Source organism: Centruroides vittatus, unplaced genomic scaffold (genome assembly GCF_030686945.1).
Source record: "Centruroides vittatus isolate TY-2023 unplaced genomic scaffold, ASM3068694v2 contig_193, whole genome shotgun sequence".
Lineage (NCBI taxonomy): Eukaryota > Metazoa > Arthropoda > Arachnida > Scorpiones > Buthidae > Centruroides > Centruroides vittatus.
The window spans coordinates 524,817-540,910 of NW_027121185.1; the positions used below are offsets into that span (position 1 = coordinate 524,817).

A 16,094-nucleotide genomic window follows, 5' to 3' on the forward strand; every position below is an offset into this window, starting at 1 on the left:
AATCCCGAACAGTTACGAGGAAGCAATGAACCTACCGAGCAAGGACAAATGGATTGAAGCCATGCAAAAAGAGATGCAATCATTAAAGGCTCACAATGTATGGGAAACTGTAACCCTACCAGAGGGAATAAAACCGTTAAAATGCAAATGGGTATACAACATCAAGCTCGACCCCTTGACCTCATGCACAAAATACAAGGCCAGACTAGTAGCCACGGGATGCTCCCAAAGGTACGGAATTGACTTCCACGAGACGTTCTCACCCGTTATGAAAGCGGATAGTCTTAGAGGACTTTTGATATACGCTGCTATGCACAACTATGACGTCAACCACCTAGACATAGAAACGGCATATCTGTACGGAAGGTTAGACGAAACAATATATATGGAACAACCCAAAGGATACGTAGAAAATACGAAAATCCAAAGGCAAGTATGCAAATTGAATCAAGCCATATATGGATTAAAGCAGAATGGCCGAATCTGGTATCAAACACTCAACAAATATCTAATAGAGATCGGCGCAAAGAACTTTCAAACTGACAAGTGTGTGTACATCTATAAACTAGGCACTAGAAAAGTTATCCTGGGAATACATGTAGATGATATAATAACTATATCTACTGACAGGAAGATCTTACAAGAACTACTAGAAAAACTACGAAGGAAATTCAAGGTCAAAGAAAGTCCAGACACGAAGAATATTCTAGGCATGGAAATAATAAAAGGAAAAGGAGAGGTAGTAATCAAACAACAAAATTACGTAAAGTGCATACTAGAGAAATACTCAATGCAAGACTGCAAGCCAAGAAGTACCCCACTTGATCCAGACGTTAAACTGGAAAAATATAACGACTCAAAACCGTGCGATCAGAAGTTATATCAAGAAATGCTAGGCTCGTTGATGTTCCTGGCGACGCGCACGAGACCCGATATAGCGTGTGCAGTAACCCTGCTCTCAAAATATACCAAAGATCCAAGAAACATTCACCTGACTCCATTAAAGGGCGTACTCAGATATCTAAACGGAACACAATCGACGGGACTGCGCTTCACACCAGACAGACTAGATGTCAAGGGCCTCTCTGACGCCAGCTGGAGAACCCCCCCCCAGAAAAGAGTATAACGGGATACGTATACTCGATAGGAAAGAACATATTAAGTTGGACTTCGAAGCAGCAACCCGTTACCCCTCTTTCGACTTGCGACGCCGAACTATACGCTTTAGGAAGCTGCGCCAAAAAAGGGATTTGGATTAAATTCTTTCTGGAAGAACTGTTTGGGAAATTGGGAATAATCCAATTGCTATGTGACAACCAATCTGCGATCTCCATAGCAAAGTCAGGCTACACGAGTAACAACTCAAACCATTTAATTAGACTGGCATCATATCTAAGTCAACAGATAGAAGGAGGAACATTTCAACTTAAACATATAAAGACTGAAGAAAACGTAGCCGACGCCTTCACAAAACCGTTAAGCCGACCGAAGTTAAATCTGTTCGTCAAAGACAACTTTTTGTATATGTGAACGCCGCACCCAATCCATGGCCAAATTAGGCAGGGAATCTGTCGTGGCTATAATTTGGCTATAGGAGGGCGGCGGGCACATCTCTGCGCTGAGAGGGCGCTTTTGTACCTTTGACCCACGAGGTGTGCTTGTTACCTTTCATGTAGAGCTGGTGAAACCTTTATAGTTGACAATAAAGTTGTTATGTTGTTAAACGATTAGATTAATTGAGAACATAGATATCCTAGCATGCGACATTAACGTAACACCATCCCCATCCACATCCAACATATCTCCACCAGGAGTAAGACGCCCACCTACAGGCTAGACGGAACGCACGACCTTTTTGCGCTCTAATGCGGCCGCAGTCGGGGGTCCACCACGGCGGTTTACCCGAGGAAGGAATAGAGCAAATTGTCGTGTTAGCGGTAACTGTTTCACGGATATTGTCGACGAAGAAGTTGTAAGAGGTGTGGTGTGAATCTCCGGAGGTCCAAAGCTGATCAAGATTATTGAAGTACCGACCCCAATTTGTGGTACGATGTAGACGTGGGGCAGTCGTCGGGCTAGGGGTACTCGGGAGGGGTAGAGTGATAGAGATCGGTGCATGGTCACTAGTTAATGTGTCCGCGCAAGGGCGCCACGAGGCGGAACCCAATAAGTCCGGGGAGCTGAAGGTCAGGTCTATGGCCGACAAGCCATTTGGGTGGAAGTAGGTCGGCTCCCCCGAATTCCAACAGCATAAGGGTCGATTTACACACAACAGTGACGTGCCGGCACAGTGACCGTTTGGTGCATAAACATCGATAAATAGCCGGATGGCCGAGCGGTCAAGGTTAGCAGCCTACCCCCCTGGGGGACCCGGAATCGAATCCGGACGAGTCGAAAAATCCCCAGGAATTTTTCGGGGGTGGTCCGTTCGGATATGTCGGTCCCCGTCCCTCACCACTCTGCCGCCCCATTGTGGGCCTGGCCGAACCCATAATGGGCTTGCTATAAGAGGCCCTCTTAGTGTCCACTGGGCGGAAAGTTACAAAAAAAAAAAAAAAAAAAAAAGGGTGCGGCCAGCGCCGTTTGGGCGGTTGCACTCGTTATCCCAATAGGGATGATGAGCGTTCCAATCCCCACACACAATGAGAGAGTAGTGGTCATCCCGCAAGAGAGAGTCCAACGGTACAGCCGGCTGGACGCCATATGGGAATAGACGTTAACAAGAAAAAGGGTGGCCCGTGTAACGTATATCAGGGTCTCTTGAGATTCGATGCCTATGAGCTTAGGACCAGGGGCAAATGGCGAGCGGGCCACCAGCCAGGGCCGCTTCTAGGGTTTTGAGCGCCCTGGGCAAAACAAAATTTGGCGCCCTTTCATACAAGAATATACAAATTTACTGCAAATTACAAAAAAAACATAGTAAAAAAAGGCAAAAAATCAAAATTACACAATAAAGAACTGTGTAAAAAATTTATTTATTTAAAAAATAATACAGTAGTTATTTACTTACAAGTGATGCAACATATGGAATAGCATAACGAGCGCATTTGAAGTTCGAGCGACGAAGGAGCGAGAACTTTGAAAAGTAAGTTATGCTATTCCTGTTGCATACGTGTGACATACAAGAGTTTTTGTAATGCTATTTGTCAAAAATTCAATAACATAGTTAATTAAATTAATTTTTTTGAAAATCACACTAGGGAAATTTTATCATACTAATTAAGTTGGTACAATTGGATACGCCACGAATCGAAACAACATCCACAATAAAATAAACTTTACTAAATATCGTAATAATTTTGTTATATTAACAATAATTATTACGACATATTCTACAATATTAGAATACAGGTAAATGCTAAATGCGTAATGCGAAATGCGTTTTGGAATTGTTATTATTTAAAATATTGCATTATTTGAAACTATAAAAAAATGCATAAAACTTACCCACATCTATTTTGCTATTATATTAGATATTATTAAAATATAATACAGTAGAGCGTCGAAAATTGGAGTCAATTGGGGACTGGGGTTGTTCCAATTAGTCATTTGTTCCGATTTCCGACTTTGTACGAAAAAATATATTAACCTGTCCGATGTTCAAATTTTTCTCCGTTGCGTGTCGCTTCGTGTTGAATTTTCGTCGATTTTAAGCCTAACGAAACTTTTTATAATAATAATCGAGGCTATCGTATCGTTAAAAATTATTTCTGCATTTTGTACAAACAAAATAAATATATCGAAGAATATAAAAAACATGAAAATTATACTTTAGAAGTAAATCTAGTATCAAAAACGTTCGATTCAGCACGACACAGTCCGACTGAAAATCGTTCCGATTTCCGGCCATTTCGATTACCGACGTTCCGATTAACGACGCTCTACTGTAATGCTATAGCACCATTATATACAAAGCAGTACAAAAACAATGATTATAATCTTAAAAAAGAAATGAAATGTATGACAAATAAAGTAAATATGTTTCATAAAAATAATTTAAAAATATTTTTTTCTAGCTTTTAAATCTGCAAACTTTTGTATGTTTTCGGTCATATATATATTTTTTGCAACTTCATTTCTATTGACAAAATTGCCAAGGTATTTAATCTTTCATTTGTCATCGTTGATCTTAAATACGTTTTAATAAGTTTCAATTTACTGAAACTACGTTCGCAAGCTGCAGGAATTGTTAGCAATATCCTTAAAGTTGTCCACAAATTTGGCATAATTGTATATAGGTCGTTAATTTTTATAAAATTGAGAATCTCTAAAGGACTGTTAACATAATTTTACACCTTCCTCTACTGTAGACAATTTAAAAAACTGTTTGAATGTGTTAGATCGGTGATAATCCTTCACGTAAAATCCCTAACGTAGTTATATAAATCAAGTCCTATAATTTAATATAATAGAAAAGTTAGAAGTACGAAATAATCTAATAATCTGAATGTTTGTACTTATCTTTTGCCCGGGCTTACCTCCAAGTAAAGATATATTTTTGTACCTTCAGAAATTATCGCTCGAATAACAATTTCATTGTTTAAGTCATGTTAAACTCTTAAGAGCAAAATTTCTATATAGCGTGAAATATAGCTACACACTCGCTATACAGAAATATAGGAATAATTTGAATAGAATAGATTCAAATTTCTTGCTTTATTTCACAGACAAATTATGATAACATAATACGTATAAATGAAAAAGATCAGATACAATAAAAATAGCATTATCACGTAAATGTGGTAAAAAATTTATTTCTGAAATTTGAAATAATGTAAGTGCGCTTTTAAGCACACCTTTGCTTTATTTACCCATTTCTATTATTAATACCCTTCTTAGACTCCAGTGGCGTGCCGTCATTGGAAGCGATGGAAGCGCCGATTCCACCTTCCAATGACCTTCCCTTGAATTTTATAAAATATAAATTTTCATATTTTAACGTAGTTTGAATTAATTAAAATTAATATTTTATTATAACTGCATTATGTATCTTTTACAAATTTCTATACTACATGTGAAAAAAACGATAAGATTGCTATTGTATATTCGAATAATTCGGTGGCGGAAGGAATGTCGAAACCGGGTCAGTCTCCAATCAGTCAGATTATATAGGCATTAGCGCATGCGGTTTACAGTGCACCAACCTCACCCGGTTTAGCTGGTAGAAGCGGACGGCCGGATGGCCGAGCGGTAAAGGCGGCAGCCTACCGCTCTGGGGGACCCGGGATCGAATCCGAACGGGTCGAATAATCCCCAGGAATTTTTCGGGGGATGGTCCGTTCGGATATGTCGGGCCCCGTCCCTCACCACCCGGTCGCCCCATTGTGGGCCTGGCCGCACCCATAATGGGCCTACTAAAAGAGGCCCTCTTAGTGCCCACTGGGCGGAAAGAGTTAAAAAAAAAGAAGAAAAAAAAAAAAAAAGCTGGTAGAAGCGACACACGCGTAAAGAGTACAGCTTTATATCCCGGAGCGGTTGTGGGCTGTTAGCCGCCTGCTAGATATTCGGCCACCCTCGCCCGATTATGTGAATCACGAGCAGACTAGATCAACGGCGGGCAACCCGCGGGCCAGCTACGGCTGGCGAAAAGTTTCTATCCGGCCCGCGAGATCTTTAATAGATTATTAAATTGGAAAAACAACTAATTAATAGTTATTTTTCCAATTCTTTGTAATTTTCGAAAACGATAAGAGAAATAAATGTAGTAATTAACTTTTTATTTCATATTTGCAGACTAAAAAAATTACGAGTCACAAGAAGGCGTCAATTAACGACTACGGCGCGGAAAAAAACGTAAAATTTATTCTGGCCCACGTTATAAAAAGGGTTGCCCACTCTAGACTAGATTTATAACAACCCAACCGATAGGAGTTTACTGGCACGTTTTTATGATAGTTGTGTATAGTTGACAGAAGTTTAAAAAAACTTCATTAAAATATTTGATATATTTATTCTGCGTTTATTCCGCTCTCCCATCTTATATTACTTACGGATTTCGATGTTAAAACGGTGATATTACGATTTAGTATGTCCCATCTGTAAGGGGATGCAGAAAAAACGTGTACAATTCTAGTACAATGTTAAAAATTAACTGTTACTTTGGCAGCATCATTTACAACCAAATTTAACGAATGAGACGTACAGTACATACAATGGTACAAAAAAAAAGCTCTAGAATTTATTTTCCTTAAATTTACGATTTATATATCCGTTGTCATAAAAATTTGTCTTTCCACTGTTTTCCCAAGACTACAGATATTCAGGTACAAAGTAACTGGTTTCGACTTATTTCTACTTAAGAAGTGACTAAATAATTAAGAGATTAGGGAATGGGAACATAAATAAAACCCTGTTGAAAGAGCCAGAATTTTACTTCAACAAAAGCTTAACAGAACCAATCACTCGCTCAGTACAGTGGGAAACTGATTTCCGTGTACACCTGGTATTAAAACGAATTAGTTAGAAAACGAATGACTATTAAGTTTAACATAGATATTTACAGCTACGGTGAGAAACGTTTAAAATTTACAACAGCCCTGTGGCGTCCTTTGAGATATACTAGTGATGCGACAAAAGAGGCATTTGACATTGACCGGTATCGGCACCCTCGGGATTTGGCACGCACACACTCACTACACACCTACCTGGACCGGCACTAGTTCCATCCATTAGCTACTCGTATCAAGATATTTGACTAAGTGGATTGTTTTAAGATTTAAAAAGTAAAGACTATTTTATGTTATTTTTATGTACGTTTCTTTACAAAGCTATATTTTAATTATAATTTTCTTTAAAAGTATATTAATACAATCGAACAATACATTGTACCAGGTATGTATATCCATCGCACATTTTATTTCACCGAGTAAGTTTTATAATTTATTTTTAATTTTAGCCCTTATATCGTGGCTAGCGATTCAGAATGTAATTGTGATATTAAAAATACATTTAGAGAAGTCTACAGTTTTTACTGGTTTATCGAACAAATGAATACGAATGGACCCTAGACCAGTGATTCTTAACAGGGGGCCGCGGCCCCTGGGGGTCCATAAGAAGTTTGCCGGGGGCCGCCAAATTATGCAAAATTTCCTTCAGAATATAATAAAAAGAAAATTGATGTATAATCCGAATATCGTATTGAAAAGTGAAATAAGAAAGATAAAGTTTTCCTATTTAGTTTTTATTTATTTATTTTGTATTTCTTCCTACATACAACTTTGTTAGTACAGAAGAAATAAATGTAAATATGCTACTTACACCGCAGTATTTACTTCTTTTATTCCAAAGCAATTTTAAGAAACTATTAATGCTTGGAATTTTAAAAATAATTAGGAAAAATAGTAGGCTTTGAAAATTTAAATATTTTTGCAAAAGATATGCAAAATCCTTACGGCAAGTGGGCGTTTTAGTTTTAGTTTAGTTTTAGCATCGACATTGGATCGATTTATCGACATGTTTCTTATTTTATTTTCTGTTAAAAATTAATGAGTTTTCATGTTTAATTGTGAAGTTTGAATGTTATTTAAATAGATAATGAAATAATAAAGTTATGATTTACATTTATTATATAAAAAATAAAGCAATAATAAAAAAATCAATTTATTATAGATAAATTATCAAATATAAATTATTATTAAAAAATGGGGGTCAAAAAAATTATATTTGGTGGGCGACGAGTATAAAAAGGTTAAGAACCACTGCCCTAGACCATCACTGACGCGCAATTAACTGATTGCCCCTGGAAGTCGGCTTCTTACAGAAACACAGCTTCCCTGTCATCAAATGTCACGGCACGCCACTGTTAGGCCGCGACTCCACTAGCCGTAAAAGGGCCGTAAAACCCCTCACCGTAAAAGCTTTTAATCACGTGATCATGATATTTTACGCCTGAGCAGGTCGTAAAACCAACGTAAAAGCGAGTTGAACACTGCTCAACTCGCTTTTACGTTGGTTTTACGACCTGCTCGGGCGTAAAAACTTTTACGGTGAGGGGTTTTACGGCCCTTTTACGGCTAGTGGAGTCGCGGCCTTAGACTCAACTGTATCGGCGGTGTTTCTTTTTGTCGTTTCACCTTTCATCTGGCTTACCACACCAAACATTAAAATACCTGTCGGCAGCTTATATAACAAACTGCATGAAGACAAATTGATATTCAAATACTATATACAGACACAGTAATTTTGAAATGGAAAACAAAATTAATAATTTATACAGTTGACTTGAAAATTGAATAATTGTTTCGATGCTATTATTACAGAAACAATAAAGACAACTAGTGCATTGTAAGATCATTTATTTCGGAAATTATTGTTTAAGTTATCGTAAGGCCGTTAGATTTCGAGTCGAATAATTTCGTTTCGTATGAATTTTTTATTACAGGATTGCTAGATAGTTAGCGCCAGGTATACCAAAAATTACACGCTCCGTCTGATCCAGTTTGGAGTGCAATAAGCTCTCCTCGGCTCCAGGTAGGTATTAGTATATCAATCGGAACGAGTTTTAGACACGAAAACAAATATGGATGGAAAAGATAGACGACGACGTAACGCTGGTGTTTGCAGAGAGGAGTGGCGAAAAGATAGAAAGACATCGAGGTCTTCGGTCCACGACTGCACTGTATTGATGACGAAGAAGCACGAAGATCGTTATTTGGACGATTCCGCCGGTTTCACTACAACACATCCTTACAAACACTCCTCGCCGTAACATTCACAATGAACCATTATCTAGTTTGTTCGTCGCATCCAATCATTTACATATCACGCTTCGTTACAGTAAACGACACCGTCACATAACACCAACACCGCTTCCCGAAATCCAACCCCTAGGTCCTCGTCCTGGGAAGTGGAAACGTCACTCGATGTTTTCGAGTGGCGGCTAAAGGGGCTCTGGTACACTAAATATAAACACACTACAGTTGTCTTAATTACTCTTCTCTATTAAACTTTGTCAACACAGATGTATGGATATTTACAAAATGCTAAAATTTTCTAAAAAGATTTTATCTTTTATCGATGCTAAATATAAATAAATTATAACTGCACAATGAAGCAATTAAACTTTGATATATAATTTATATATTTGAGAGATTATTTATAATTATTTTATTAATTTATTATATTATATAACTAGCAGGTGAGACCGGCGTTGCTAGGGCGAAAAATAACAAACATCGAGATTATTACATTATTCTGTACTTCTAACCCTTCTATTATATCATATTGTAGTATTTGATTTATATAACTAGAAAGGATGTCTTACGTCAGGGTGACCAATCTAACACATTTCAAAAATTCTTTAATCTGCTCGCCAGTAACCTCGTATTACGTAATTTTCCTATTAGATTTGAAAAAGAATATAGACGTATAAATTCCAACTGTCTTCTGTCCGTCTGTGTCCTTGTTTAATCTGGAGAACGAAGTTAGATAGATAAAAGGCGAAACCAGATGTGGAAAACTTAAGAGCAGGTAGCCCGGATTAACTGTATACGAACTTTTTGTTTCCACGGAGTTAGATGGATAACCGACAGGACTATCGCTACCAGGAAAAGTATGATGTGCAGGGGCAAAACACCACTAAGAATTGAAAATATCGTGATGAAAAGTTGCAGCCCGGCATTATAACGATGTCAATAAATAATTGCTCGTCAGAATTAGTTTGGTTTATTTGGTTACGGCAATTCGACACGCGAACGATCTGCCGAAGGTAATGCATCCGGGCAAGACTTTTATGTAAAGCTGATCGCTATTTGTGTGTTACTAACGTGAAAAAAACCCGAAAAACTGCACGTGGCCATGCCCAAACCCACGTGTTCGGCGTTCGGTCGTTTTATATAACCATTAGGCTACTGGAGGCCACTTAAAGTATAGTCGCGTTTCTTTATGCAGCGCTACACAGCAAAGCGTTTCTAAACGAAGCGTTATAATGTAGCAAACCGTTTCTAAACTATAATGAAGTCGCACGTAGCCATAGCTGTTCGTGACGTCATTTTCGCTACACAAAGAAACGCGGCCAATGATAAAGCAACAGGAAACCTGACCTGCCTCCTCGGATGTTTATTTACTTTTATTGCCCTGTTACGACTTCTAAAACAGAGAATAATAGCGAAGAAAGTAAGAGCCAATGTTTTGCCGAAGTACTTTTAGAGGGCGTTCAGAAGTGGCCTTCCATAAATTACGCAAGGTATTTTGGGGTTGGTGGGGGTCAAGGATTTCTTACTCGGGAGTAGGGGAGTAATAGATCTCGTTTTACGTAATGTCTAGGTTTTTTGTAGAGCAAAAGCAACAGGCAGTTTCTGCCCGGTTATACATCGCCTGGTAGCTTCTAAAATTACCATGCTCAGTAAGTAGTTGAGCAGTAAGCAAACGTTAAATGTCTAAGTGGCGATGAGAACTTGCATTCAACACTAGGAAAATAAAGTCTTGTTATTCTACCAGTTTTACTGCTCAACCATTGTTGATTCCACTTTTGCATAGCGTTGTCATGAATATAATTTTTAAGCCTGCTACGAGAGAGAGGGATGTGAGTGTAGTCCAAGTCGGTGTCCTTTGCAGCTGACAGCCTCAAAGTCGGCTTTTTCATTTCCTAGTATGTCAGTATGGCCAGGAACAAATATAAAAGTTACCTTATTTACATGATTTTTAATATGTGCTGGATATATGTGATTTTATTGCTATTGCAATTGGGATTTAATAGAACTTTTAGGGCAGACTGAGAATCACTGTAAATGTTGATAGAGAGAGATTTGTTTGGTAGTGAAGTGCCACTGAATAGATTGGTAGACAGCATCTTCTTCAACTTGATAGATGGAGGTATGTGGGAGGTACAGATACCTGCCACATACCTCCAGTTTGGAGGAAGATACAGATACTTGAGCTGACACGAAGGGGGCTTTTGGACCCATCTGTGTAGATATTAATGTCTGCATGGTTATCCATGGAGGAAACAGATGACACCAAATGTACCCTGGGGATAACCTTGTTTACAGGGTGATGAGAGATAGGGTAATTGTAATGTGGTAGCATATGAACAGCCGTAGATAGAAGTAGACTGTTGTTGAGCCTTGATGTTCGTAATTCTGATGTAGTAGTTTAGAACCTTTTCTACAATACATAGTGGCAAAAGAAGGAGCTCTGCTAGTATCAGAGAGGCGTTAGTAGAAACAGTTCTGCAGCACTTCAAAATCCTGATGGCAAACTGTCTTTGAAGAGAGTAATTTACTTATTACTGAATTTTTACTAGTTACATGACCCCAGCTAGAGGCTGCGTAAAGTAGCATTGGTTGTATTGCCCCATTATATAGAGTTTTACAAGCTTTATGATTTAGTCCCCAGGTGCACCTAGCACATTTTATCAGCATGTAGTTTATTTTCTTGGCCTTAGCCAAGATGTAATCAATATGACAACGGAATGCGGTTTCTCTCTATTCTCTCTTCTTTTATGTTGTATGAAGTTTCTGTTTACACGTGCACTAGCTAGTCGATCTGTCAAAGTTTTTTGCGTCCTTTTTGTGAAAATTAAAATTTATATGTAAATGAATATTATGATGTTGATTAATGATAATAATAATAAAAAGATTGTTAATAATTATTTTAAGAACTTTATTTTTTAAATTGTTCATTCAAATTCATTAAATTTTTAAATTTGTTCACAAAGTCTTTTATAAATAATAGTATATATTAATTAACTAATTAATAATTATATATTTTGGACCTAAGGTTTCTAGGGTTTCATTAAAAAATTTTATTTTTGTTAAAATCTTTCTATAAAATCATGCCTAAATATTATGTAAGATAGGGGAGGGGGAATCAAAGAAAATATTATGGTTCTTACACGGGTGGGTGGAGGTCTAGAATGGCGGAAATCGCCTTTAAATAATTTATGGACGCCCCCAATGCATTTTAATTGCAGTTCAGCCAGCCAACGTCTATCAGTTGTTCTGCTGTTAAATGTTTAATGTAAACACTGTCTCTGCAATTGGCTGTAAGAGGCCAATTAAGCCCATCGAGAGTGCAGATCTAAATAGGATAACTGGATAGGTGAAGGAGGAGGGTCGCAACCCACATCCCTCAATTCAATTCCCATCCTCCCTGTGACGATTCAATTTCCGCAAAGCGAACGCCCTGACCTCTGTCTGTTTCACTTGCCCCAACCGAAGTTTACCATCTCTCAATAATGACCAACAACTAGATTATTCTCAATTTATTTCATAAAATTTACTTCTTTTTTTAATCATTAACACAACGGGAAATTTGGCTAGAAACGATTTTTATATTATTGCATATAATAAACATTATAAGTGCATACAAAAAAAATTGATATATTACACAATTTGTTAACATATTCTTAACATCAATTATAATACAAAACAATACATATTTTATGTATAAACATCACATAAAATTATGAAAAATATCAAAATTAACTGCTCTTATTGTATGGGGTATGCAATATCTGAATATCACAACAAAACTTTTTTATACATATAGAAGCAGATCTGCCCTGTTAAGTACTGAAGTGAGGGGCGAAATGAGTTTGGGAGTAGGAGATTCGGTGCGGAAAATGGCTAAGAACCTTTATTTTATGCCAAATTTTAATTTCGAAACAATTCAGAACGGATGTCAGAAAAGAATCCTACAAATTCTTCTAGATTTGGAGAAGAATAAGTGTCCTCGGGCATCTACAATCTTCCAAAACTCGAAAATGTGACTCGAAATAGTAAAAACTGATTTCCTATTCGTGAACCATTTTTCTGAAATTCATTTCGAGGAATTTTACAAATACTTTAGTTGGATAATGCATACATTTCAACGTAACGGTAAATTACACTGGAGCTACCATTACTTGTGAGAAAAATAGTAATTTCTGCTTCGAATAGAGAAGATCTACGTCGATGGATTTTGTAATGACTGATGTTTTTCGTATTTGTACAATCGTGGATATAGGAATGAGCTTTAACATCTTCGAGATTTTATGTTTGCCTGGTTAGCGGCTCGAAAAGAATCCCATTCAGACTGATACGGATTAGAAAAAATTGAAGTATCCACATCCAGGAATACTCCTTGGCAAGAAATATAAATGAAAAGTCATTTGTCCTTTAAATGAAAATTTTGTGGAATGATACAAATTAATAATTACACACATTTATTTACAAAATTTTGTTTATAAATGTCACTTTTGTTATTTATAAACTGAATAATTTCACTTTCATTTCCTTCTTCCCTTTCCTTCAGGAATTGTGTACATAATTGTTTCTGTGTCGAGTAATGCCACATTTGAACCCGTTAAATAAATGAAGTTTGGACTCCGATTTCACTTAAGCCAAATTTAAATCCAACGAGACTTAAACAGGATTTTTTAAAAATTTCTTTAAAAATCAGATTAATTTTGTAAATTTTTTCTAAAATGCACCGATTAGATACTAATATGTTAGAATGCTAAAATTACTACACGACAAGAAATCTTATCCAGGCGCGGGTACGGCGCTCAGGCCAAAACGAAAATAAATGAGAAGACCGCCGACGAGAATGGCACGCGTGAAGCTTTACGGTGGAGACGAAGATGTCGAGGACAGACTGGTCGTCCTTTCTAGCCGGCGGTGACGATATTTTTCTATCTGTGGCATAAAATCTATTTTTTCACTAAAGAAATCGATAAGGGGTTGCTCCATGTGAACGGTCGCCAGAAGTTGTTCTAGACTGATGGACCACATATTGTCACATCTTGCAGTGGCACTCTCCGTGCTGGAAATGCTCTGCCTCTCTGATGTCTCTTCGTTCGGAATCTCTTCGGGACTAGTGGGAGTGTTGACGGCTGTGGCTTGTCTGCTCTCCGTGAAGAGACTGTCCGAAGATATGTCGCTCTTTTCCATCATGCTCTTACCGAGTTCTCCGATCTCCAAAAGCATGGTGCCTTGGAAAATGGTGAAAATATTTCAATCATTTTACTATATCGATTTTACTATTATTTCATATTGTAATTATTCAAAAGACACAGAACAGCATGTCTCTTGAATGCCTATGTCTCTGGAATGTTAGCCACCCGAGCTCAAATGTATCTCTTGAATGTGTGTAACTGAATGCAAAAGTATATCTCTGGAATGTGTCTCCCCCAAATACATTTATCCGAGTGCAAAAGCATGCACTTATCTGAGTGCAAAAGCATGTCCCCTGAATACAAAGCTGTCTCCTTAATGCATGTAACTGAGTTCAAAAGCATCTCTTGAATGTGTGTATCTGAGTGCAAAAGCATATTTTGAACTTACCTGTTACAGCAATTGAATGATACAGAGCTTGTTCATTGGCATGACCTTCAAACATATCATACAGTGTCTTCAATAATTGAATGAATTGATCCTGCATAAAATAAATTTTGCATTAAGTCAATTCATATATTTTGCTCCTCTTTCATATAAAAAAAACACTTACCTGGCTCATGTGTGGAATGCTCTTGTTGTCTCCGTTGTTTTTGATCATAGAATAATTATAAATATTTTTGTATGTGGTAGAGGTTGCTCCTGAATCTGTTAAATGAATTTTTAAATGAATTTATCAAGCTGTGGATGTCTCATTTCTATAAGAATTATGTGCAAACTAAAACACTTCTCTAGTCTCTTAGAAAGTAATTGTGAGGAGTAAAAAACATACTGAAACTTACCAAAATATCTGTTATCTAAAAGACAAAACTTTAATACAAGATAGAGAGAAAAAAAAGGAAGAAAATGTAAAAATTTTATAGCTAAACTTGTTTCACTTTCAGGAAACAAGATGACACTTCCACTGCTTCATTCCTGACTAGACTTTTCGAAGCAAAAACTTAGCAATCGTATAATAATAATTACAAATTTTTCCCCTTGTCAAGTCTATTTATATAGAATAACAATTAAATTATCCTTAGCTTCTAAAGAAAATAAATAAATTCAGTATTTTTACCTGATATAGAACAATCGACGGAGCCACTGGATATGTTGTAATCCACATGTTTCGAACCGATGTCGCTATTATTTGTTTTATTACTTAAACTATGACCAGCCGATATGTTTGAAAATAAAGAATCTCCAGAAGAAGGGCTCCATGATTGATCCAAAGAACTGAAGTATTCTTCGGCTTCAGTTGCTACTTCTGTGTCATCTTTTTTAAACCAAAAAGATATATTTCTGATAGGTTTCAAGATAATCATCTTTTTAATATAATTATTTATTTGACAATTTATACCTGGATAATGCAAATATGCTGGCAGATATGAATTATCAAATTGAAAATACTGATTTGCATTTCGACCCTTAGCAAAACCAATTTTGTTTCCTTGATAATTAGCACATTTCAGAAACAAGATCTAGTTCTAGCCGCAGTTTCCGGTGTGATTAATGCATATTTTACAACTGTTTTCTGACATTACGAGCTTCCAAATACAAGATAAATATCTACTATAAGAATAAATATGTATTATATCAATGGTGCGGTTCTCTTCATATTGCTTTAAAAATCAATTCTTTAAATATTTCTTCAAAAAACTTGATGAGACTTCATAGGTTAAATCCGAAAGAAGTTAACCGGTGTTTTTTTGTCTGGACCGCATTTCATCAGAGACAAAAACTTCTGAGTGTTATCTTTGTTATTCTTTATTCACTATGCATTTCGGGTGCAAGATTTTTTTTGTGTAACTTGCACCCCTCATCAGGTGTTACATTTCTGTTTTATGTTTAGAGAAATGCCTTAGGGGATACAACATCAACACTGCATAGCTGTATGTGTAAACATAAAACAGAAATGTAACACCTGATGAGAGGTGCAAGTTACACAAAAAATCTTGCACCCGAAATGCATAGTGAATAAAGAATAATGAAGATAACACTCAGAAGTTTTTGTCTCTGATGAAGTGCGGTCCAGACAAAAAATACATCGGTTAACTTCTTCAGATTTAACCTATGAAGTCTCATAAATTTTTTTGAAAAAATATTTAAAGAATTGATTTTTAAAGCAAGTTAAATATCACTGTTTGAATGTTATCAAAGTACTCGTGAAGAATATAAGAATTATTTCAACAAATTTATGTCAGTTTTCTTGTGTCTAAAGCCAAAAAAACAGCTCGGAAT

At 36.7% G+C, this 16,094-nt stretch overlaps 1 protein-coding gene across 1 annotated transcript in view; it reads right to left on the bottom strand.

Annotated features, from left to right (window-relative positions):
• Positions 1–12,187: 12,187 nt before the first annotated feature.
• Positions 12,188–16,094, bottom strand: part of Tbc1d8-9 (TBC1 domain family member 8/9) — a 40,823-nt gene continuing 36,916 nt past the window's right edge. Inside the window, exons 25-28 of the mRNA XM_067264814.1 lie at positions 14,932–15,129; positions 14,428–14,522; positions 14,265–14,355; positions 12,188–13,912 (exon numbers count right to left, since the gene is read on the bottom strand). Of these exons, the coding sequence (XP_067120915.1) occupies positions 13,545–13,912; positions 14,265–14,355; positions 14,428–14,522; positions 14,932–15,129 (752 nt within the window). The 3' untranslated portion in view covers positions 12,188–13,544. The remainder of the gene's footprint in view (positions 13,913–14,264; positions 14,356–14,427; positions 14,523–14,931; positions 15,130–16,094) is intronic.